The sequence below is a fragment of the Aphelocoma coerulescens genome, chromosome 3, assembly GCF_041296385.1.
Source record: "Aphelocoma coerulescens isolate FSJ_1873_10779 chromosome 3, UR_Acoe_1.0, whole genome shotgun sequence".
Taxonomy (NCBI): Eukaryota; Metazoa; Chordata; class Aves; order Passeriformes; family Corvidae; genus Aphelocoma; species Aphelocoma coerulescens.
The window spans coordinates 97,807,096-97,834,385 of record NC_091016.1 but is presented as its reverse complement, the minus strand read 5'-3'; the positions used below and the strand labels follow the sequence as shown (position 1 = coordinate 97,834,385).

The 27,290-nt window shown below is 35.5% G+C and overlaps 1 protein-coding gene across 1 annotated transcript in view; it reads right to left on the bottom strand.

The window, feature by feature from the left end:
* EYS (eyes shut homolog) overlaps positions 1 to 27,290 on the bottom strand; it is a 750,542-nt gene that overhangs the window by 689,189 nt on the left and 34,063 nt on the right. Inside the window, exons 3-6 of the mRNA XM_069011357.1 lie at positions 25,311 to 25,504; positions 23,335 to 23,462; positions 18,116 to 18,230; positions 6,415 to 6,574 (exon numbers count right to left, since the gene is read on the bottom strand). Coding sequence (XP_068867458.1) covers positions 6,415 to 6,574; positions 18,116 to 18,230; positions 23,335 to 23,462; positions 25,311 to 25,504 — 597 coding nt within the window. The remainder of the gene's footprint in view (positions 1 to 6,414; positions 6,575 to 18,115; positions 18,231 to 23,334; positions 23,463 to 25,310; positions 25,505 to 27,290) is intronic.

Genomic DNA, 27,290 nt, shown 5'->3' with positions numbered 1-27,290 from the left:
TCAAAGCTAAAAGATGTAAGTCTGAGGTCTTTTAAAGAACAAAAACAGAGGTACAGAGATCAGCTTTGTAATGGAAACCGTCACTAGATCTACACTATAGTGTTATTCATCTTTCCAATGCATTATATATTTTTAAACATGCTATAATTATATCTATACTGCACACCTTATCATGTTTTAATTAGCATGATAGGTGGTTTATAATACATTTGAAAATTTTTGTACCTTAGTAAGATCTGAAATGTTGTACTTGGCTGAGTAAACACAGGTTCAGCTGACAAGCAGAAAAGAATGTTTCTATGGTTATTATAGATAATTAACTTTTTCAACCACTTCAACTTCTTCAGAAGACTTTTAGACTGATTTTACATAAAAGGCCTACATCCCTCATGTTTCCTATTGATGTGATTTTTTTGGGGGTGTGATATATAGCTATTTGAATGTTCACTATCTATCCAGCTACTTCTTTGAACTTTTAGAGAAAGCTACAGTTTCCCTTGTCACTAAGAGGAGCTTTATATATTTGGGAATGAGAATGAATAATGCAGTGGTGTTCTCAATAAGAGACTTAGAAACTATCCAGAGAGAAAAAAACCTTTTAAGTTTTATTCTGAATGAGTAAAACAGGAAAGGATAGACATCAATAGCTGTAAACCCAGAAGAGTCAGACAAACTAAAGCAAATCAGCACAGTTCTAACTCCCTGAGAGGTAAATCTGGGAGTTGTATGCCTTAATAAAATGAGGCATGGTAGGTTAGTAGAAGTGGCAAGCAGGAGAATAAAATGGTAGGTTGTTTTATATGCACCTGGACTTGAGGTCAGACTTTCACAGGAACACATTGTGAATAGGAAACACTCCTGCTAAGTCTCTGAAATTTTGCTACTTTTAAAATATTCAGTTAATGATGTAAACTCTCTTTTGTTTGAGTTCTGGGCTAATAGTCCCAGAAAATCAAGTAGCTCGTACTTCTCTTTAAAAATACAAGGTTGATAGTGGTGGGTGGAAGTCATTTTTGGAGTTCATGAGCAGATGTAGCTATCTGGAGGGTTCCACATGCCAACTTTAAGGATGTATTTTAAAGCATGTCTTCCAGGTGAGAACTTTACTAATCATATGCTTAGAAATCCAGATCTTAATGCATCTATGCTTCTTAGAAAACAACACCATCTTTAAGTTAACTGTAACTATTCTTGATGAACAAAAACTCCATCAAAATTCTTTCTTATTCAAATGGGCAAAATATATTGTGCACAACAAATTAAACTAGAAACTGAACTATTAAGAAATATGAGCATACTCATAAATAACCCCCTGCACTGAGAACATTTTATTCCATTTTAAAAGCAGGCAGAACTTAAATATTGATATTACATTTCTCTATGAATTATCATGTAGAATATTTTCATAGTCTTCTAGCTTTTCATGCAATTGCTGCATGCCAAAATAATAGAAGTATTTTCAGCACAAAAATATCAATAGCCTTAGTATTTGAGTGGAAATCAAGACCTGAGAAAAAAATTGTTGGCTTGAACTACTGTAGATCACAGTCTGCTTGGAATAACTACAAGTAGGCTGCAATATCCGACATTAGCCCTAGCCCTCACTTACTTTTTAGGAGTTCATCTGCTTCATATTAAATATTATGCCAGTATGGAGAATGTACCCTTTTTATTTTTTCATTGCTTACTTCTCTATCCTTTCATTGCAATTAGTACAGTCGAATGCCCTCGATGAACTGAAACTGTTGTGTTGCCATTTAATTCAGCTTCCTATCGTCTTAGGCGAGTGGTCTTTGTCAGGATTGGTGTCCTTACAACACACCTTCTGGTGAGGCATCACCTTGAGTCCTGGGTGCAGTTTTGGGCATCACAATATGAGATGGATATAAAGCTATTGGAGAGCATCCAAAGAAGGGCCACAAAGGGATGAAGGCCATGAAAGGAACCACATGAAGAGCAGCTGAGATCACTTGGTCTTTTCCGAAGAGACTGAGGGGAGACCTCATTGTCATCTTCAACATCCTCAGGAAGGGAATAGGAGGGGTAGGTACCAATCTCTTCTCTGTGGTGACCAGTGACAGGACTCAAGCAAATGGCATGAAGCTGAGTTGAGGAAGGTTTAGGTTGAATATCAGGAGAAGGTTCTTCCCCCAGGGGGTGGTTGGGCACTGGAACAGGCTCCCCAGGGCAGTGGTCACAGCACCAAGCCTGACGGAGCTCAGTAAGTGTTTGTACAATGTTCTCAGGGACGTGGTGTGATTTTTGGCATGGTTTTGTGCAGAGCCGGGACTTGGGCATGGTGATCTGTGGGTCCCTTCCAATTCAGTACATGCTATCATTCTGACTTATAGAGTCAGTGTAACTCGTGTTTTTTCTTGGACTTTTACTGGCATTGGGAGACACCTGCTTTGGGAGCAAAATTAAAGGAACAGGCTAGATAAAATGATTTTCCTTTCACCCTAGCTAACGCTATATAAACACACCTCCTAAAAGGCATTTTAAACAGCAGGTAATATTTCTGGGTATCTGCTGAAGAGGATTAGAACAAGAAGTACTTCAGTTGTTATTATTGCTTTGTCAGTTATCTCTGAAAGTTCTTCTTTAATAAAAAATTGAGTCTTCTGAAAAGCAACAAGCTGTTCCCTTTTTGTTCAGCTATGAATGTAAGTATTCTGAGCGATTTCCTGTAGCAGTACTTAACAAGTGGCTTCTTTTATTCTGTTATTTTACTACATGGTCGCTGATGTTTGGGATCTATGTGCACTAACCATTTCTCTTTCAGAGGTGACAATGGCAATAACATATAAAGTGCAATGAACAAAGCTTAAAATGGCATCTTCTGTTGCTGAGACAGATACTGCTGTGTAATTCCAGTAACGCTCCTGTGATATAGGGACCTCCCATGATGCTACAAAAGTTCCTTTACTTGCTCACCTTTACTATAGGGATTAGAGCTGTGGGAAAAAAAATATTACTTTTTTTACCTATTTGAGTTTTTAGACTTAATAGATTACCACTCTACTTTGACATGAAATAGAGACCTTCCCCAAATATTCTAGAAATGGCTGAACTCCTGCCTGCTAACAGCACATACTGAATGGATTCCTTATTTTGCTTCACCTAAATAGCCAGAGATTTGGTGGGATGAACCATGCTTCTCACAGAGATATGATGGAACTCCATTTATTCTATTGTCAGACCCATAGTTATACTCTAATTCCCCAAGCACGCATAAGCAAGCTCCGCACTATTGGGTTACAGCTGCTGTTCACGCGGCCTTTAATGGCAAGCGATTGGTTACAGATTAATATGCACAAGACTAACTAACATCAGTTTTTCTCTTTCTATGGTCAGCATCCCCCTCCCCAACATCCTGTCGGCTTGCCACATCAGCATTGCTCTGCTCTTTTTTCCCTAGACAAGGACAGTTCACTAATATAGCTTGGATTGTGCACATATACATGTCCCTGTTCACTCAGCCATTTCTCTACACACCTATGTGCTTTTGCTTGACCTAATGATTTATCTTTATCTCAAGTTTTCCTACTTTTGTGCTTCTGATTCTTTCCACCACCCCACTGGGGAAGAATGAACAACTAGGTGTTTGGTACTTAGCTGCTCACCAGGGTTAAAATATGTCACCACTGTATCCTTGAGAACAAAAGAAATTAAAAATGTGGATTTGACCAGAGAGAAGGATTTAAACTAGGCCATGTAATTTCTTTGTTCACTAGTATAAATATTGCCTTAGACTGGGAAAGGTATAGGATCTTTTATATCCTGTATCTTGTTCTCTGGGACATTAGTTATTATGCCAGTAGAGATACTTTCTACAGAATACTGTTTCAAATATCCTACATAGTTCAATGGTGCAATCTCCATCAAAGTATGTTTATATCATTTCCCATATACCTGTAGAAATTAGCAGATCTATCTCAACTCAATAAAACAATAAAAGAGAAAAATTATGGGTAAATCTGTGAACAATCTTAATGAGTGTTATAAAAGGAAAGTTTTAAGATAAGGAAAAAGAATGCAATTGAAGTAGTATTTTAAACTCCGGTTGTTGAATTTTCTTGGGATTCAGTTTATTTTAGCAGTAGTAAGATTATTTTAATAAAAGGACTTTTCTGTGAAGTTAGAATGACGTGTCTAACATGCCAAATCAATCCCTGCCAATATGAATGCTCTACAGACAAGGAAAGATAGTAATAAATTAGAGGAAGTTTATTCAAGGAAGATTGGTCTACTGTGCAGGACCTGAGAAATTGCTGATATGGATTGTTGAGATGTCATAAACCATGTTACTTACAAGCACTGTTGTAGATTCAAAGGTTTTTATCCACTTTCAGAGAAGAGAAAAATGAAAATGTAGAAAGAAATTGAAAGCACAAAAATAATGACACCTATTCAACAAAAATAACTATGTTTTATAACCCTTTATTCTCCTTTGAGCATTTAAACCAAACATGGGTATATTTTTCTCAGTAAATGACCCAAAATGCTTTTTATATATAAACAGAAACATATAGTTTAAAATTGCATGTGTATATGTTAAGTTTCTACAAGGTTTTCTTAAAGAGTATGGAATCAAATTGAAGTAGGTTTATTACTTTTTAAATCAAAGTTCTGCTTTTCATAGCTAAGAATGTTACATCATGTCATATTTTGTGTTCCCTAAGATGTCTGTTCCAAGCATGATTTAAATGTTAATGCAAAAGCTACAGCTGTAGTGTTTATAATTTAAAAACACAATTAAGAACCAATAGATGTGAAACTACAATAGCTTTTCTGGTTGCAGAAACTATTTAATTCAGAATCAAGTAAATGTGCCAAAATTGCTACTACATTTCCCATCCCTTTTTTCCTATCCAAGCACATAAGTGAAACAATAAACAGGTATAAATGACATTTTTTATGGATCAAGACTGAAAAAGTAACAGGTTATTTAAAAACAGCAAAAGTAAAAAAAAAATTCTATTGCAATATATAGAACTCCTTACAATGAGAATCCACAAGAGAAAGAATCTTGGCCTCATAGCAAGATGTCCCTGAACAACAAAGTTGTTTCCACTTGAATTCAATCATGACTCAGTGTTTAGTAAGGTTTAATTCTATTAATTGCATATATTTATTGCCATGTATTGTAACCTGTTAAACTTTTGTTTAATGATCATATTGTACACTAGAGACCTTAAATGATCTCAAAAGCCTTAAAGTATTGTAGTGAAACAGTACTTTTATTTACAAATCCATAATTTTAGGTGTCACACCAATTAAAAAAAGTCAAGCATAGATTGGAAAAATAAAACCCTAACAGGGATAATGGAGAAGTGAAAAGAAAGGTTGATAGTTAAACCTCTGGGTTATTATCCTATGATTTCTTTTTCAATGGTAGTAGATTTAAAGTCTGTTTTCTCTGTGTATTGCCATCAGTTCTTTAAATTAAATTAATTTTCATTCTTTAGGTAACAAACAGAGTTTCTATATTTCAACTGGTTATTTTTTAAGTTCTCTTAATATTTTTGGCACTTATCTTTAAATTGATGCACATATGGCTAATACCTGTTTCCATAATATTAACCTAAACCTGCAGCAAATCACATTTGAATCTTCTCTTTCAGTTCCCTCTCTAGAAAAAGATTAGTGAAGGATTTTAGGATCCACCTTCAATGAGCTTCTATTTAAAAGATAAGGCTGGAGGAAAAAATCAGAAATTATTTTCTTTGCCACTTAAAAAACCAATGTGGTTAATATAAGCTACTCTTTTAGGCTTCTTTTCTATTTAATTAAAAGAGAAACACTGCTGAATAAATTGTGTCAATAACTAACAAATATCTGACACAGTGGTTATAATCCCCCTTTGAAAAACTGATTTACTGACAATACAGAGAGCCTTAAAGACTAGGCTTTAGTTAAATAAAATGAAACAGTTAATCCCACACCAAATTAAATTAATAAATCACTGGTGGTCCACTAAGGAATTAAAATAGGAGGTGGAATTCAGCTCTCAAAAAGTAAAATTATCTGAGTAAATACAGCCTGATACAAACTAACAAACATCCTGGACTCCGTTTCTCTCATCATGAGGTATCCAGGAACTATAATTAGATGTCAGACATGTACCTCACATGCAGAACTTTTATACATAGACGTACACTTAGTCTCAAACTGAAGCTGAAGCTTATTCTAGGTCTAGTCTTGCTGTAACCTTAATTGGAAGATTCAAATTAACCTGTAAACTCCATTTAGATTTCATAGGCAACACAGCAGAGGGCAGGAAATGCAGAGAGGTGTGATTACTCCTCCAAATACTTCTCTATCCTTTGTTTCTTTAAAATCCAGCATTCTTATATTTGAATATTTAAAAGGAAATGAAACTACAAATTTCTACATGATTTGTATATGCCTTACCTGTAAAATCACGAGGACACAAACACTGAAGCAAAGGTTGTTCTCTCAGTTGACTCATATCAATGCAAGTTGCTCCTTCAGAACAATTATTTGGGTAAATTAAACATGCATTTTCAGCAAATTGGCAAAATTCTCCTGTCCATCCAGGTGCACAGAGGCACTAGATATAACAAACACACAAACAAACAAACACAGAAAACCCAAAATGAAAATGCAATGTGAAAGTTTGTAGAATTTTCTTTGAGTCTCGTATTTTAATACCAAGTAAAAGTGTGGTAGAATGCAGAGTGTTGCATCCAGCTGAGACTATTATTCATGCTTGTATTTGCACATGATAAAACAGTTGAGAGAGGCAGAACTCATCTACCATATCGGTTGAAAAATTGTGGGGAAAAGGGACACATGAGTTGGAGGAAATGGCGAGATAATTACTGGTTGTAAGGGATAAAAATGCCAGCAGGAGCAGAAGAACTGAGTGTGTAAAAAGGATTTTAAAGGCCTAAAGATGAAGGAGAAATTGGGCAGTGATGCTAACAAAGCCTACAAGAGAAACACTGTCACCAGCCAGTAATCAGAAAATGTAGTACAGGGTTTCTGTTATACATGCACACCCTACCTTTTAAATAAAATAAATTAAAACGGTTTATTCAGAGGAAAGGGGAAGATGTGAAGCTTATATTAGCTTCTCAAAAGAGTCCTTTGAAACACATACAAATGTCCTGATCAAATATAATTAATAGTAGCTTCCCTTGAATCCCATTATGAGGGCAATAAAACAGTATAGCCAACAGTAACGTGCAAGTATTTTAGAACAGTGGAATGGTGTACCAGGTTCACAATACATAAACATTTTATGTGAGTATGTGTACATGTGACCACCAAAGGCATTGTAGTGACTCATATAAGTAACAAGAAAGTTGCCAAAGAACAAGATCAGCATAAGGCACAGAAAATAGGCAGAATATATTGCTGAATACAGAAAAAAAAATACTGTAAAGACACAAAAAGCCCCAAGGCAAGTAATACCAGGAGGAGAGTATTGTTTTTTGAAGGGCAGGGGGAGTTTTTTGTGGAGGACATAAAATATCACAAACCATCAGATATGAAGAGGAAGGACAGAGACAGAAGACAAGCTCAATTCAATAATGACTTCTCTCATCAAAGAGCTCACAAGACAGATTACCTTGACCTTGGTTGTTAAGAACCACCAGGGATCACAGCTGTCAGCACTAACTCTTCGGCATCAGTTCCACAACATTGTGTGATCACAGAGAATTTAGAATGTAAATGTTACAGAGTAGCAGTATGTAGGTGTACTGACAATTCCTAACCATCTTAAAAACTACTAGCATTAAGTATGCTGTTTGTGAATTAATGCATACAAGTTTGTTTTAAATTTTAAAACTGGCCTGACCTCTCAGTCTTCTAAACATTCCCATTACAGTGATCTCTGATTCCCTATCTGACATACATATTTTGTAAAAATGAACAGTACGTAGGTGGTCAAGTGAAGGCTTTAAGAGAACTGCACTGATGAGAATCCCTTACTGTGAATGTCTGCATTTAACTATTGAAACAGCAGATAGCTAAAATAATTCCAAAGTGACCTAGGTATAAGAGGAGTATGATAGCCTACAGAATTAGTGCAACTTACCTTCCAAGGCCTGGAAGAACACAGTTCTCCAGCAGCTGTATACTCTTTTGTATTTTCTGCATTTTTATCCCTGCATCACTCTGTTGTGACAATACCCATCTATGTCCCTGCCATTTCCTGATTTCCTTCCCCTCAGTCTCCAGGAACACATTTCACTGCTATGTACTGCCCTTGTCCTTGATGTTATGTTTGATTAAATTTGGCACTACTAGGTAAAAGGTAAAATCAAGAAGGCATGTTTTAGGTAACTGTATCTATGGCTTTGTCTATCTTTGTTAGTCAGTACACAGTGCTTATCCCAGACAAACGTATAGAAACATGATCTATCCTGTTTGTCAATATATTTTACATTCATAGGACTCCAGAATGATTTAGGTTAAGAGAGATCCTTGAGAGTCATATAGTCCTACTCCTTCTTCAGAGCAGGTCAAATTTTAAATGCAAGCTGCTTGCTCAGGATCTTGTCTACTTCAGGTCTGAATATCTCCAAGCATGACAATTCCACAGCCTTCCTGGGCAACTTTTTGCAGTGCTTAAGTACATTCACACTACATTTTGGACCATTTCTTCTTAATACTTAGCCATAATTTCCTTTGTTGCAACTTCTGCCAGTTGCCTGTCACTCCAGTGCTGTGCACTTCTGAGAAAAATTTGGCTCCGTCCTGTTTATCATCACCCAATGAGGAGCTGAAGAAAATAATTATATCCCCATTCAGCTTTCTATTTTCAAGGCTTAAAAAAGACAGATCCTTCAGCCTTTCCTCATACATCATATGCTGCAAAGTTTTCACAATGTTGATGGTGCTCTGCTAGACTTGTTACAATTTTGTCAGTCTTATTTTTTGTTCATTGAAGTTCTACACCTCACAGAGTACTCCACAGGTAGCCTATCAAGTGCTGTGCAGTAGGGACTGATGACTTCACTTGATCTGCTCTCTATGCTTTCACTAATGCAAGCCAGTACTAGATGAAGTTACCTACGCTTTATCATGATCTGGTTACATTGGCCCACTCCTTCATCTTCCACAGATGTATCCTGTCAAGCCCTTTGGACATTTATAAATACCATCTTTGCCTATGTTGTTCCTGGTTTGGAATTTCTCTTTCATTGATAGTATTTAATTCCTCTAAATTTTGCCACTTGGCACGAGACTTGGGAAATTTGAAAGCAGATATTGTAAATAAAAACCAGAGCAAAGACACTGAATGTCATCCTCCTCATTCAGCAGTGGGCATACATTTTCCTTTGTCTCATTTTTTTCTGCCACTGTACCTATACAAATGGGATTTATAAGATAGCTTCTCCTTTATGATTATTTTTCATGAGGACATGTTTGGAAATTCTCCTTGACTAGACTCAACCTTTTATCTACCCAGTCACTAAACATTACTATTTATTGGTAAAAACTGTTTAGCCAGTATTTTCTTTCTTTACATATCTTAAGTCTATTCTGCAAGAAAGAACTTCAAATAAGTTCACTGAAGTGTAACCTTATTTATAGTGGATACCTGTTAACTTAAAAAAAATGCTCTCAGAGATAGAATTGTGACTGTAGTTGTGAAAACTACATTTAATTTTCATCTAGCAAAGTCACTTTTCTTCACCTTCGATGAAATGTATTGCTGGCAAAACAGCATTCAGGCACTGAATCACTATTTCCAGACTATGCCTGAATCATTTTGAGGATAATTGAAGGACAAGTCTTAGGGATACTTAAGCCAGCACTTTCCACAAAAATTAAGCAATTTTTTAAAGCTTAATTTTAATCATCTCCAAGCATACTGGTACAATAACCTTTCTTTTTTTTTCTTCCCGGTTTTCAATTGCCTGGTAAGAGGGCTTGCAAAATGAAGATGTTAATGCATTAGGCTGCTTTGCCCGTTAAAGTACATGGAGAAAATTCCAACTCAACCCAAAATTTTGGCATTAAACTAGGTATGAATGCTTTCAATTTTTGATTTATCTTACATTATTCTGTTGTGTTGTTTATTCCTATGCTCAGATTTTCTTCTTTTCCCACCCCTCCCTGCTGCCCCCCATTCCATAAATACAATCTGAGTTATATGTACATCCTCACAGGTGTTTATATTTTCAAATTTTTCTATAAGTATTTTTGACATTAGGAACTGGAGTGACTGGTTTATGAGAAAAAGGCTTCAAGAACCCAGAAGATGCTGTTTGGCCAAGTGACAAAAAAGAAATAGTATTTATTTTTTTCTGCACTGATGGAGCTCTGAAAATTGTTTAAATGAAGAAATTAAAATTCTGCTTACATATTTTTGTATGTAAAGTGCATTCCTAACTGAAATTCTAGAAGTCACTCACACTAGGAAAATAATAACTGCAAGAAATATATAGAGATTTAGCTCATAGCTAACAAATGTGTAGCTTCTTAGTGGATTGAGGAACTTATTTGGGGAGTACATTTTACTCACTTCTTTATTCAAATTGATAGGTCTTAAAAGTTACAATATTAATCTTTAACCTAAAATACACCTGGGCACATAATTGACTTTTAACTTTAAAAGAGAAAATTAACTGGTCCTAACTTACTGTATCTGCCAAATTTACCGACGACACCAGGCTGAGCAGTGCAGCTGACACACCTGAAGTATGGGATGCCATCCAGAAGGGCCTGAGCAAGTTTGAGAAGTGGGGTCCCTGGGAACCCACAACAAGGTTCAGCAAGGTCAAATGAAAGGTCCTACACATCGGCTGGGGGAATCCTGGTACCAACATGGGCTGGGGGAAAGGGACTGACAACAGCCTGGTAGAGAGGGTCGGAGATAGTGGTGGATGAGAAGCTGAACCTGAGCTGGCAGTGTGTGCTTGCAGCCCAGAAAGCCAATAGTATCCTGGGCTGCATCATTAGCAGAATGACCAGCATGATTCTGCGCCTCTACTCCGCTCTGGTGACACTCCACTTGGAGTGCTGCATCCAGCTCTGGGATTATCATTACAAGAAAGACATTGACCTATAGGAGTGGGTCCCGAGGAGGGCCACAGAGGACTGGAGCAGCTTTCCTATGAAGACAGGCTGAGAGAGTTTGGGTTGTTCAACGTGGAGCAAAAAAGACTCTGGGGAGATCTCCCTGTGACATTTCATTAAAGAGGGCTGTGGAAAGATGGCTGGCTGTAAAATTAGAGGAAACTGTGAAGTTATATCCACATCCTAACAGAAGTTAGGTGTGGAAATTGCAGGGTAAAATACAGTTGTTGCTCCATGGATAGAATGCAGTTGACATGCTCAAAATTTTGCTCCAGTCAGTGTCAAAGGTATGTATGACTAGAGTCACTCAAGCTCCACCTAAACATAGAGGAATAGTATAAAAGTAAGTAGAGAATGGGGGAAAAGTTAGGGAAGACTCCATTCTGACTGCTGGGATCAGTTGACAGGCTGAACCTGGCTTCTCCCCTGTAGGGGTGTCTATTGGGTAAGAACTGTACTCTATCCGTGCTGAATATTTTTACTGGGGATCTTAGCTTGTCTGCATATTGCTTTGAATATGTTTTTGCAGTCAGATACTACCACTGATGATCCTTGAAACTTAACCTTTCACAATTTTATATTAATAAAGAATGTTATTCTGTGAACTGTTGGTATGAGTCCTTCACAGGTGCTGGCAGTCACCGGCAAAGGGGAACATACTCAGATACAGTGGAAGACCCAGTGAGGGATCATAAAGTGGGAAGACTCATTGAGGGATCTCCCTTATGGTATTGGTGTGTGTGCCTGAATGAGTCAGTCAAGCCATTCTCTGATCTAGAGCAGGACAGCTCAGTGAAGGATCCCCATAATGGGACACTGACAGACAGGTTGGGCGCAAGGGTCTCAGCTTTCCTGGGGTTCTGACAGACAAACAATAAGGGTTGAGGAAATCTCCCCTTTTCACATGACAAGGACTTAGAAGAAGGATTGGGACAAAACTTTTAGCAGGTTATATAGCAACAGAAGGGATAATGTTTTTAAAGTAAAAGAGGATAGATTCAGATTAGATAGGAGGAAGAAATGTGCCACAATGAGAATTGTGAAACACTGGAGTAAGTTGCCCAGAGAGGTGGTAGATGCCTCACCTCTGGAAATGTTGAAGGTCAGGCTGAACGGGACTCTGAGTAATCTGATGTCCTGGAAGATGTCCCTGCTCATTGATGGGGAATTGTACTAAACGACCTTTAAAGGTCACTTTAAACCCAAACCATTCTATGATACTATGATCTCTGATATGATATGCTCCTTCATATGAAACCCTGATTTCAGGTAAAACAATTATGGGTCTTGGCAGAAATATGTCATGGCTTGAATTAATGAATTACTTTTAATAAAGATTATATTCTTTCATTTGTCAGGTGAACATATAGTAAAAGAGAAACTAGAGTACTATCCATGCACATCTCGTATAGATGGGGGAAGATGAAGTTATCTTTAGTGTAGTTTGAGCAGCTGTCATCTCTCTTAACATATGACTTCATAAAATAATGAAAACTTTAAAATATTTAATTATAAAGGCAAATTAAGAATGTTCATTTTTGAGTTTTTGGTAGTAGATGACGAAAGGGCAAATACTGAAGAATGAAAAATAATCATCAAGAAGCTCAAGCTAGAAACTTACTGTACAGTATGGGAAACAGCTGCCAGAGACACCACAAAATTTATACAGCACATGGAGAATGTGTGTCTGATGTTACTGGAATTCATAAACAGGTAAAAAAATTATTATAATTTTTTAATATAAAACATATAAGTTATGTCCTTCAGAAAGACACAGTGCTGAGTTGGCTGAGTGAAATTTTATGGACTCTTGCTACAGACATTCTCCTCATCTCAAGGGGCCAGTCCCTTATTAGATAGGGAAGTCAGTAAAAAAGAAATGTGGGGAATTTCTGTATCTTTGAAAAGTGGTTTAAACTTGAGTGCAGGCTTGATTTTAACTTCTCAGAAGTTGCATTTAAAAATAAACCAGAACATTTCTGTTGGTTATATCCGGTCTGTTTTGCTGTCCATTTATATTTAATTATATGCTATTCTACTAAATAAATTCAGATCCATTGCATAAAGATATATGAAATTATTACATGATTAAAGTTTTATTTAAATATTTTTCATTACATTTGCTCTTCAAAAGAAGGATATTTAGTTTATTACCTGAAGATTTCTACTGTTTATTAACTTCTGTACAGCTCAGAGATAATTAGCAGCACATATGAAAGCACTAGGGTGCTTTGATGCTGTTTATTTCAATAGAATAAAAAACACTGGAAAATGCATTTTGATAAAGTCCAAATTAAACACTGAAGGGGGAAAAACCTGTTTAGGACGTTTTAAAATTTATGTGAACTCTTCTGCAAAATTACTGTTGCTGTGTGAAAGAAAATTGACTAATTAACTTGTGCAAAACTAGCTGCTAATGGAAGTATCTGACTTTGAACTACTGCTGTTTTGAACACCCAGCTGGAAGGACAAATACAGGAGAGACATCAATAGAATTAATGATAGTGGCACAGTGGCTTCACAGAGATGAGACTATAATGTTCTCATATGGTCTGTGGGGACAAACAGTAGGAGAGACCATAGGTTTTTTTTTTAAAAAGGAAAATGAATCTATTTAATATGTAGTACATAAGTATAAAAGTTGCATCTGAGAGCAGTAGATTTTGCAGTGCCAATTTTCATTGCTTCTAGCATTGGTAGTATATCTGTTATAAATATTCATAATAATTTTATCACTCTAACCAACTGCTTTAATACATAATATGCCATATATATTAACTTATATATATATATATTATATAATATATATAAAATATAATATATTGTTTCCTTATGCCTTTTTTATACTCAGAAAACAAATGGTGATTGATACAGCACAGAAGGCTTTAAAAAAGCCCTAGTGCATTTTTTTAAAAGAACTGAATTTGTTAAACAAGTTAATGTTTTCTCTCAGCTATATTGCCTTTCAGTTCTGGATATGTGACCTAGAAGTTATTCCTTCTCTCATAGAATAAATACAAATGGCTTCTCTAAGAATAAGCCTTCTTAGGGCTATGAGATCTAAGCAGTATGACATAGCTCCATTTTGGAGATTACTGCTAATTCTTCTTAGAGATGCTTTACTTCTGGGTTATAAATTCAGCCAGACTTCTAGAGATAAAGTGTTATCAAAAATCGTTAGGACTGAGAGTGGATCCTCAGGGAAGAGCTTACCAATAGGACCAGAGCAGCAGACTTTCCACAAAGGTTTTTCAGGGAGGCCTGTGAGGCTTGGCACTGCTCACTGCTCTTCTGCAAAGGTGCAAATTGATTCCCAGCCTGACAGCTGGCTGATGGGCCTGGTTCTGCACCCATAAAGGCAAACCTCATCTGGCAGGGATGAGATTTGGACCTCTGTCTGCCTGATTGTAATTTCTGTACAAGTTCTGCTGAATGATGACCACATGTCAGCTTGACACGGGGAAAAATCACAGGACAAAGAGAGGTTCCCTCCTCTCTCCTCCTTCCCACATCACCCCAGAAGGAATATATTAACTTCAGTGAAGACCATTTTCTGTGTTAGTATACAAGTCTCCTGCTTTGCTAGAGAACACAGTAGTCTTCGGGCAGAATATATTTGCTGGGTTTTTTAACTTCAACAGTGTTCCCCATGGTGTTACTGATTGTTAATGTATATTCATAATTTTACTTTATCAACCATAAATCCTCTTGGTGCACACTTTGTTGTTGAAATCTCAGATTCACAATAAAGCTCCAAATATAAAAGCCATAACTTTGTTATATGGATGTGAGAAAAAGACCAAAAGAGTACAACATGAACAACCACAGAGCCATCTGGAGGGCAAGGTTTTAGATACCAATCTTTTCTATTGTATTAATTTTTCTATCCTCTTACAGTGAATCATACTATTAGATAAACAATATTAAACATGCATCCATATAAGAAAGCAAAATTCTGGTCACTGGGGAACAATTTCCTGAAGGGAATGCATCTGTGTACCTATTCTCATTAATTAGTGTTCCCCAGGCAAATTACTTGTCGAAGTTAAAACCATCACTTCTTTTTGCTTAGCTTCACTCTCCCTTAACAGCATGATCTACTTCCACTGCACTGCAGGAACCCTAGTCAGAAATCAGCAGCATTTCCTGTTGCTCTTTTTGAAGGCACCAGGACATCCATTGGCAATGATTCCAACATAAAATTTCACATACAAGTGTCAGTACAGCTTCTCAGAGAAATTTCAAATATTTTATTTGAATGACCAACTGTAGGTGTAGTGGTAAAACCCAGAATGATAACAGAGATTGTTTTTTTTTAATGCTGCTCTAGTGTGTATTTGCTTGCCAACACAGCTCTGCTGCTCAGGCAGTATGTATAATTTGTTTAGACCTTGTCTCAAGTGTAGTGCTGACAAATGGAAATGGACCTTACAATGACATTGCTTTCCCTTCATCTTTCAGCTTCAGTTTTTGTGTCTACATAATTCAATTTCTTTGTTAGCTGTAAGCACACAGCCTTGCACGAATCAGTGGTTTGTCAGGATGATGGGAGAAAGGCATGTTGACAAAATAGACTTGGATTCACTATGCAGACCATATAAGTTTAAAGATAGTTGTTTGTAGCATAATAAGGAGCTGTTAGGCAAAAAAAAAAAAAAAATTGATGAATGAGCATTTTTACACCCTGCAAGAAGTGAAAAGCATTTTTAATCTGCATGCCCTTCCATAGGAAGTGTATGGCAGATCACAAATGGGAGAGTGTGTAGCAACAACTGTAGAGCTGCACTTTCTTGTCCCTCAAATGCACTTCCGTAGGTAATCATAACTGCCCTGTAAATTCTGCATTTTTATGCAATTTAGTGGTTTCTCCCTAGAAAGTAAAGACAGCTAGTATGCCAAAGACTTGACAGTTTTCATACCTCAGCTTTCCCACTATTGTGTTTTCAAAACTGTGCTCATTTCCAGGCTTCCAAATTACAGTTCTGTTATCCTCAGAATTTGCACTGGATTAGTTTTTTCAGTATCTCTGTTTTGTTTGGTTGGTTTCGATTTTGAGGGTTTTTTTTCAGTTTAATACTAATGATTCAGGAAGAAATAGGGGATCTTAAGCAGAGATTATACTTTTTGCCATTATCTAAGATACTTGCTGTGGATAAATAGATAGTAAGGTACTTGATCCACCCTTGGGACCTAGAGGAAAGCTTCACATCAACAAGTGATTTCTTGTTTGTATGCTCTCTTTGTCGGTTTTTACTGCACAGTCTTGTGTCAGAGGCTTTGCTGGAGCCATTCTAAATCACTGGTAGAACTCTACACAAACCACTCCATGCCCTGAGGCAGTTAGCACGTGGCAGTAGTATGATTTGCATGAAACAAACAACAGCTCTTTCTTCCCTGTCACTTGCCTTTTGGGCATTGCTCATCTTTTCCCTGTCTTCAGGTAAAGATAAGGAAAACAGATACCTACAGCCATAATGTGTTTAAGACAATCAGATTAAAAACAATGAGAAAATACTATCAGCTGCAAAACAAGAACACTGACTTTTCACTTATAAAATCCATTTAAGAGAAAGAGAAGTTGCCATGAGAATTGAAAAATCTATTGAAAAGTGTGTCTGTGGGCAGATTTTTTTAAAAATCTTTTTAAGAAGCAGGTTATCATATTGTCATAATAATGTAGTTAAATATTTTTATTGAATACAACTCTGCTGAAATCTGAAATTGGTTCACACGTCAGTAATTGTATAAGTATGGTTTATGTTTAAACTGTTAATTTAATTGTTTTCTTAAAACAGTGCCCCCTGTCTTCTAAGTAGGTGGAGTTGTTATAAAATTGAAAAACCAGTACAACATTAATAAAAACACTTTCCTATGGTATGGATATAAAAAAAAAAAAAAAGTGCTATTATATTTTCTTCAGAATTTTAAGACTGACTATATTTACTTATAGAAGTGGTTCCAACATTGCAGCTGCAAGGCAGGAGAAATTCAACAGCACTCTTATTGCAATAATTGATAAATCAATAGTAAGGAAGAGAATTTTTCATATCAGTATTTTTTGAGAGAGGAAGGTCTGCTCATGTTCAAGAATTGTGTTTGTCACCTGTTAAAATTATATGTCCAAGATGTAGTGTTTTCAGCAAAGCTTTCGATATTGTCTCTCACAGGATCCTTCTGGACCAAACATTAATAACCAGGTTACATTATGGGCAAGCAACTGGCTCACAGGTCAGGCACAAAGGGTTATAGTGAATGGGGTGACACCAGACTGCTGACCTGTCCCTGGTGGGGTTCCACAGGGCTCCATCCTCTGCCCTGTGCTCTTCAACATCTTCATTAACAACTTGGACAAAGAACTTTAAGGAACATGATGTTAAGTTTACTGATGTCACTAAGCTGGGGGGAGCTTTACACTCCCTCAAGGACAGAGAGGCCCTGCAGAGAGACCTTGACAAATTAGAGGGATGGGCAATCACTAACCATATGGAGTTTAACAAGGAAAAGTGCCAGATTCTGCACCTTGCTTAACATTTTCAGGAGCAATTTAGAGAGTTAAAACAAGCAGATTTATTATTTTTTTCCCAAACTGTCAGTTGTAATGAACGTCACCACACTACTGTTTCATCATCAAAGTTTTAAGATTGTATTCATTTTAAACATGTTTATGTGGAGGTAAGTAACTTGATTCTGGTTAAAATAATGGCAACAGATGATCTTAAGTTAAGCAATGTATTTTTAAAGGCTGCAACATAGCTGTGATTATCATCTTTGTGGGTAATGACACTGGACAACAATTAGTTATATATTCTTTTTACTATAAAAGTACCCTTCAGTTATCTTACTTGATATAGTACTAAACACGGTCTCAGTAGAAAAGTAATAAAAAATCCATATTACCCAAGTGAATTGCCCTTGTGTTATTGATTAAAATAAATAAAACCTATAAAAGTGTGCCACTCTTGTCTCTTAGAATAATGCATGCATTTCAAGTTCTGCTTGTCTGAAGCTTTTATACTTTGGAACACTGAATTAGTTTAACATGTATTAAATTACTTACAGTGAATCCTCCAATTATATTAAGACACAATCCTTCATTCAGACAGTTGATGCTGAGCAGCCTGCAGTAGTCAATTACTTCCTCACAGTTCTTTCCAGTGAATCCTGGCATGCAGCTGCAAATACACCAGTGTCTTTTAGAGAACTTGCATTTTAAAAGTTAATTGTATTTAATTATGTTCCATAATTCTATTAAATAATGTTCTTGCAGTAGCAAAACAGATCTCTTAAGTTATTTAAAATACTCAGAACATGTTTTCAAGAAATTAAAAATCCATTGCATTTTTCTGGATAATTTTGCTTTTTCATAAAATAATTTCTTTCCTCGATTAAAGTATTTTCACACCAATATTTCATATAATCTTGCAGAAAAAAAACCAAACACCCTAGAATAAGGTAATATTTAATAAACAGTTATAGACAAGGTAACAAGGTTTTGAAAAACTATTAGAAGGGATAGGTCAACTAAAGCATAAGAGAGGAAAAAAAAAATAAGTATGTGGTGAGAAATAAACATCAATCATTGCTAATGATTAAAGAGTAGTAAATGATGACATGCTTAATTATGTAAGGAACAATGTAGAGAACAATGCAGAGTTGTTTTTGTGCTAGTTTAATTGTAATTTAGTATTTTCTTTAATGAAGAAAACTAGCATTCAATTTTTGTGACTGTTTGCTAGTTCCATGTGATGCCAACAGAGCAATGGATAACTCATGTATAGTAAAAGGAACTGCAGAAATTTCTTCTGCTTCGTGTCAGCACTTAGTAGGAGAAAATCCTTTCCTGATGTTTCTCTACCATGTTAAAAAAAACCTCATATACACAAACAAAAAAGATGAGATTCAAATGGATAGTAAAGAAGTCTTATTCAAAACCAATAATGGAAAAATGTAGAAAAATATTTGAATATTTGTATCTTGATAGATAGATAATCCTTGTCAAACTATCTCACCATGTTCTTACAGAAACAGCATGTTCCTCTGTAGCCTCTAAAGGCTATTTCTGGTATTATGGAAAGAAAAGATTTAGGAAGAGAAAGGAAATGGCCAATTAGCTGAAAATTTGTGTTTTTGAAGGAATCAAAAAGTAATAGAATGGAATTTCTGTAGCTGTTTCTAAGGGGTAGTTTTTCAAATTATTCAGTCCAGAAGTTGGAAATTATGAAGATTATACAGAATTGCTTCTGGTTTTCCTATGTTCTTGTTCCTAATAGATATGAGATCCAGAGTGTTGCTTATGTTTTCTCATTTAAAGAAAAAAACTATTCAACCCCTGGTTTCAAAATGCATTAAGCTTCTCACAGTTATGCAGCATACTACAGTAAAGGATATATTTTCAATAGCAACTACTTAGGCAACAACTTTCAATAGAAAGCATCTGAGTTAGCCACACTTTCTAAATCAGTTAAAGATGTCTATCAGTGGGTATGGCTCTGAGTCCGAGGAATGCACAGACACAGGTAGCATGTCCAGAAGCTTACGTCATTTATTACCTTAGTTAAGTGTTAAACTGGTTGGATTTAATCAGAAATCCCTGGAAACCAACCACAATTCATGCAAAGGACCATTTGGACAGAGGTAGACAGATAATGTAATGGTTATATGCTTTGAGGCTGGTATAGACACAATCACATAAGGACACTCTATGCAAGTAGCAATGGACCACATAATCCTCACCCTCCTCTTGAAAAACGTGCTGCATGCAATTATATTTCTACCATTTCAAGTACTTGGCTTCAAGACTCTTGCAAAGTCTATCCTTAACAAATTTCTGGTTCAGGTATTGCAGCTAAAAGGAATTTTTTCCCCAAAAAAATTTACATGTGAAAGGAATGTAAAATAATAATAAAAAAGGTTTTGTATATTGTCTTGCAATTTATTTTTTAACATCTGAAACCAAATCAGAGCAACTTGATTACATTTGTTTTACTGATTTGTTTTTACCAATGCTCTGAAGTGAAAGACTTCCTAGATTTTTTTCCTTCAATCTACAATTGTTTCATTAACCAGATAATCTAGTAAACCAATTTTAGAAGCTGCTTCTTCTAATTTTTATATTTGCTCATTTTTTCTGTTCTTGTTTTTATTGTTGTTTTGCAATAAATGTATCAATGTCAGGGAAGGGAAGTGTAAGCTAGAAGAAAAAAGGTTGACAGTAAAGTTCCAAAGATGGCACTAACAGAATATATTTTCTCAGAACACCCTTTCACATTCTTTGTGATTGTTTATTGTCCTAAAGAACATGGATAATAGAAGAAGATACAAAGCAATCATAGTTTATTGTGATGGATATCCTTGTTCACTGCCTATTTGAATTCATCCTAAATTTTGACATTTAAGAAAAAATGCAACTATTAGATTCTTAGCACAAAGTTGTGTATGATACCAAGATTGAAAGGATGGAATTAGGATACAAGATAGTCATACATCATAACTGAAGTGGAGAAAATTAAATTGATTCTGTTTGTTACATGTTTAGAATGGAAAACAGCTGCTTTCCCAAAGAAGGAAGGATGCATTGAGACGAAGCCGAGATTGTGTAGGATATAAGAATGTAGCTTAGGCATAAGGAGAGCAACATAATATAGAGGGAAGCAAAATAAACTGTAATGAAGTAAAACGGTCAATTCAGCTATGTATATGTATATGCATCTGACCTAAACACCATTACATTTATTTATGATATTAAAATGCTCTAAAAGTGTAGTAGTATTACTTGTAGTATTACACCAAATGCAGTATGAAACACATGCAGTTTATTGTGAAGTGACTAGACAGAGATATTACATACAGTATTTGACTACAATTACCAAAAATGAATCAAATCTTCTCTTAAAACATTGATGAGCAGCTACAAATCTCCCAAATTAAGGCAACATTGTTAATGGTAGATTTCATTTGACTAAAGTGAATTAAAACATGAATCACAGGCAGAAAGCGTCCAAGTCTGTGACTTTAGAAAACTGAAACTGTCTAACCACTGTTCTTATAGGTCTTCTGAAATCCTGTTAGTCAAGTAGCTAATGCAGGACATGACTTTAAAAAGAAAATTTTTAATCCTTAAAATAGTAAAGCCTGCTAAGTGTTGGACCTCTCTATCAGTCAACACCTCCTCTGCACTTCAGCACTCTGGCAAGACTGCAGCTCTCACAAACAAAGCTACTGAATGTGATCTCCTTGTGAAAAATATGTAACTCATACTTCCTCAAAATGCTTTCTCTCACCTAAATGCCTCCTTTCAAGTACAGAGGCATAAATATACCCAGAATTTATATTTATTAACTATTTCAGATTAAGTGGTGGACAGTTGAGTTTAATTTCACAAAAAAATGAGGACATTATTTTTTGTTTATTAATAACAATCATAAAAATTATTGCAATCATTAAGTGAAGCCTTTTGGGACTGAAAGGCAAAACTAAGGCTGAATACTGGAGATTTTCAATAAGCAATTGGACAGGGTACTAGATAATCTTGTCTAAACTCCCTTTCTCTTGAAAGGTTGGACCAGGAGATACTTCAAGGTCTCTTCCAACTTGGGCTGCTCTTTGAGTCTCTGTATATTTAGTGTGTTCTAATATTCTGTGATTGTATTGTAACCCTCTACTTCTGTACAACAAAAACTGTGAACTTGTGTAAGATGTGTCATGTCACCCGCCCTGGATATTTCTCTCTGGAAGATATGAGTCACTTTCTGGAGTTCTCCTCCTTCATCAAGAATGTCTGGTGTGCAAATTGGTTGCTAGGGTAAACTGGATTGAACACTATTCACAGTGTTCTCTCTAGGTTGTTTGTTCCCTTTTAGGGCATTCTTAGTGCTAATGAGCTTATAACCCACTGCAATGTAAAATGGGTTCTTAATTGCCCATTTTTATGTTCTGTTATATTGATCTAAATAATTACTTCCATGCTTATTCTCATATAATATTATCAAAGGAAAGACAGTTAAAACCACAATGTCTTCCCACAGACATTTTTATTAAACAATTTCTGTGGTACAACGAGGGTCATGGTACAGACCATTTCTACCAATACTTTGTGGAATTATAGATTATTCAATGAGTAAGAGGGCCAGGATAATTTTTTTTCTTTTTTTTTTGGTTTGGGTTTTGTTAATAAAGGCAATCTACATCTGGATATTAATTGTTCATGTTCTGCATATTTTTAAATGTAAACTTCAACACATTGTTCTATAATACATGTATATTGTGTGAATAATAATAATAAATTATTAGCTTATATCTCGGTTTAAAGAACTGGAAAATGAACTGTTGTTCTGGGCTATGCATATCTATATGGGAAGACCTAACTGTATATGAGCTTGCATATGTGTGTTTATATGTATATATGTATGTAGGAGTGAATAAGAATGAAACTTAGGATTTTCTTCTTTGGGAAAATTGTAAACAGTTCTACTTATATTTTAATTTCAAGTGTTCTTAATTGAATCTCTGCTGATGCACTGTAACTTTGTGTTCTATACTTCTGTTATATTTTTTGCAGTTTCTAAATTCTTCATAATATGTTGTCAGGCTTTTGTGTATCACAGCTTTCAATTATCTGCTTTTATGAATATCCTAAAATTTGAAAATTGTTTACTTCAGTAATGCTTATCAGAACTTACTCAGGCAGCAAGATAAAAGCCAAGCAAAGGGGAACAGGATAAATTGTACTCCTTACTGACATAGAAAATAAAAATCTTAAAATCTATATAAACATGAAATTAAATTATACATTGGATCAATTCTGGTATTTTCAAATGGATAATTTTTAGTGTGGCCTTTCTCAATAAAACAGTTTTTTATATGCTGCTTGAAGGATCAGTTTAAAGTCTACTAATGCCTGCCTGTGAACTAGAAATTCAATAGGTTGTCTTATCTTTCCAGAAAAAACATAAACTTCATGCACCCTGAAAGGGAGTGGCACCTGTAGTATAACTGTCTCAACTGTCATCAATGTTTTAAAATTTATAGATTTTATTTTATAGCATTAATAATTAAACAATTTATAGGCCTTCAATTCCTTAAATCTTTTTGTATCGCTCCCAGAGTTTACACGAAGCCTAACAGAGTAAAGCACAAAAGATAAATATATTTTTTAAAAAAAAAAGTTTATAGTTTTCTGTGTTCTCTGTGAATGATGATGTCTTTTCTGTCTGCAATCTGCAGGATATCATCAAGTGACCCAACAAAGTACTGAAATACATTAATTTCCAATCTTACCGGCAGTTATAGTTTTGCTGTTGAGCTACACAAGTTGCATTATTTAAGCAAGGCAGTAATTCACATGGATTCAGTATTCTCTCACAGAACTTGCCAGTAAATACTGGCATACAGATACATGCCACATCCTATAGAAGAGAGGGATATTGGAAAAAATTATTTGTTGTACCCAAGACAATACAAAATTTAGTGGTTTTAGTGTTTACATCCATTACTAGAGAGGCCCTAACTAGGGCCTCTTTGTTTCACAAAGACAGCAAAAAAAGCAGTTCTAGTCTCAGATAGATTACAAACTTGATTTAGGACAAGTTAGAACAGGCCTTCCAGCACAGATTATACCAGACTTGAGTTTGCTAACTGGAAATATACCAGCTTTAAAATTTGCAGTTTTGTGATCTCCAAGAAGGAGTTTTATAATTAATTTAGGGTTTTTTCCTCATTTCTGATTTTGTTCCAATGTAATGTTTGCATCTGTTAAGCAGTAACAATGCACAAGGTACATCAGACACCAAATGGTGTCACTAACTAGAGGAAGAAAGAAGATCATGGATATCCTTTTCTCCTTAAATATAAAGCACAGCTATGCTTCTCTTTAACAGTGAAAGACATCTGTCAGTTCTTGCAATCTCTAATTTGAACAGTAAGAAAAATAAATTATTTTACAAAACAAAATATTTCTTGGAGGTGACACTCCCACCCTTATTCTTCTATGCTCATCATGGGCCTTTTGAAGTCAGAAAGTAAAGGAAACAGTAAAGGGGTTTGTTCCCCTACTGAAATAGGAAGTGCTTAGGTGTTTCTTTTGAATTGGTCTTAAAGGTATAATCAGGAAACTCCAACTCCTATTGAGAGTTTTCTATACATGTGAAATAAACTACTGCATCTGTTTGTCTATTGCACAAAATAGTATGTGCTAGTATATCCAGTAGACAAAATATTTAGACAGGTTGCATAACTTAGAAATCTATCAATTTATTCAGCAATTTAGATGTCTCTGGTTTTCTCTGTGTATGAGTATGTATCACTGGTGTGTGATAACTAAGCTTTTGAACTCTTCTTTTACTGTTTTGATTCCTTATAATCATTGCTCTTTGCAATAGTAATGCTAATGAAAGAACATCAACAATTTATTTTGACATAATACCAGGTATGACTTTATTATCAAAACTTTGTGAGTCTGCATGAATTTATTCTAGTTTACAAAAAAAAAAAAAAAAAAAAGGAAAGAAAAGAAAGGGAATTAAAAAAACTTATAATGCATGAAAAGCAAGTACAAGATAATCACTAGTTAATAAAGATCGCATGATGCCTCATGTTTATATCAGATGATTTTATGAGGGAGAGGAAAAAAGAAATAAAACAACATGGGTAGTTCCTTATGTGATCACCAAGAAACTGGCATGAAATGGGGAATTTAGGAGTTTTTATAATAAAAATATTATAAACAGGACACATTTACACAATGCTATGTTTCTTCATGAAGCATGCAAAGCTAATTAAAACATTTACATTAGTATTAAATGTTTTGACACTTTCATGTAACAGATCCTCCTGTAAGGTATGTGAAGGCATATGGATGATAGGAAGGTGATTAGAAATATGGCTTCACAAAGGGTAAATTATGTCTGACTAATGATGGTTTTCAATGATGTAGTAATTGTGTTGATAGGTAAGGGAAAAGCAACTGATAACATTTACCTTGACTTCTGTAAGACCTCTGGCATCATTCCATACATCATCATTTTTGCTAAATTGGTGAGAGAGGGGGAAAGTTGTAAATGCCCCATCCCTTGAAGTGTTCAAGGTCAGGTTGGATGGAACTTTCAGCAACCTGGACTAGCATAAGGCATCCCTGCCCACTGCAGAGAAGTTGGAAATAGATGATACTTGAAGGTTCCTTCCAGACCAAATCATTCTATGAAGCTGTAATTTAATGATTCTCTGTTCAAATAGGGATTTCTAACATTTATACTTACATTTGGCAAATCGATACATGTACCTCTGTTCTGACATGGCCTTGAAGAACATTCATTGATGTCAATTTCACAGTTGTTACCGAGGAAACCAGAAGGGCAATTGCAAACATATCCAGACTGGTTATACTGGCATATACCTCCATTCAGGCATGGCTGAGAGGCACAAGGATCACCAGGTTCCTCACAAAATGGACCTAAAAAAGAAATAAACATAAGAAATTACAGTGTTGGAGTGAACCTTGATATGTTCTTTGACATGGCTTTCTTACCATGTTGTGTTTCCCTGTAATTTCTCTCTCACTTTTTTTTTTTTTTTTTTTTTATTTTGTTGAGGGATTGAGAGGCTTTTATAAATTGTGCTTTTCTAAAATTGTTTACACTATGAAGCTCCAGTTACTGACTTGGACATCTGTAAGCGATCACCATTTAAAAAGCAAAGAACTTAACATATTCTTCTATGCTTTATTTGTTTTAGTGAATTAACATGGTAGGAATCCCTGGGAGTGACTAACCTGATCTGTAACGAAGGAAAGATGTGACTACAGTGAGATGCTGAACAGTCACTGAATATCTCACAGCAGTTATTATTAAGGGAAGCTAAATCCAGTGGACTCCCAGACCAGGAGGGTTCTTCTCATTCCTATTTACAGATACAGCCAGTACTGAACCTGAAAGTGCTCTCAGTAAGCACACACACACACACACACACACACACACACACACACACACACTACAAACACGCTGTCCATGTGAATCAACCTGAAGAACAGTGTCTTTTCCCTTAGATAAACACGAACAGCAGTCACATGAGTGTAAGCAGCAATGATGGCTCAAATTTTTTCCTCATCTCTGGCTAGCTAGTATTGAAGCTCAACAATGAACATACAGACTCCCTCATTTTCTAGATACAAAGATAAACCCTCATTTATGAATCCCTCAGGAATCAGCAGAGATTTTAAGTCTGTCGGATATCGGTATCCAGATCCTGAACCTCTTGCTGACTTGCTGTCTCAAAGCTTGGGTTGTTCCAGATCTGGATGTCACTCTGGTTGCTGGCTAGTCTAGTTTAAATGTCTATCACTACCCACTAGGAGAGGTGTTAATACAGAAGTAGTAAAGAAAAGAGACTGTTTTCTAGGCTCTGTTGGCCTCGCAAGAAAATAATCTGTAAAATTTCCCCATATCGCCCTCTTTTATTACCTTTGAAATTTCCATATCTCTCACAAAATTCTCCCTTTACTATCTGTGAAATTCAGGGCTTGTTCATGGTGGTCTGTGCAACATTTGTCAGCCACTTGCCCTGTTATTTGTTGAACTCAGTAATTTCTCACATTATATCCAATAGCTTCCAATGTTCTCCTAAATTCTTGTAACCCTAGGCAGGACTTTACTAATCTGCCAGCATACCCTAACATTTATGAACTGCATAAGTATTTTCAACAATTAACTCTTTTTAATACTGTGATGTCAAAGATAAAGAATTATAGCATCTAAGAATTTATTTTCATTTACTTCTGGAAAATTATGTATCGAATATGCTTTTTGCATATGCTGTACTTTGGTGCTCTGATTCAAACCACCTCCCTAATATATACTTAGAAATTACATCAGAAGAATTTTTTTAGCAATTTGCTGTAGCAATAAAATAGCTTCATAATAAATCCCTTCTGAAGTAGTAATATGTATTGATTCAACATTTTGTTAGACACTTGGATGCACTGACTTAAAAACAGACATTCATAAAAGAATAAATTATACTTTACAAAAAGACATATAATTTTGAAATGGTAAAGAGAATACTTTTAACTCAAATTGTAAACTACAGGATAAACATAACTAATTAATTATAAGCCACAACATATAAGTATGTGAACCTCTAATAATTTAATTATGAATAGACTAGCTATTTAAAGCAACTGTAAGTATGTGGAACAACATTTACTAGAAGATTGAAATATCACACTGTCTCTATTATGTACC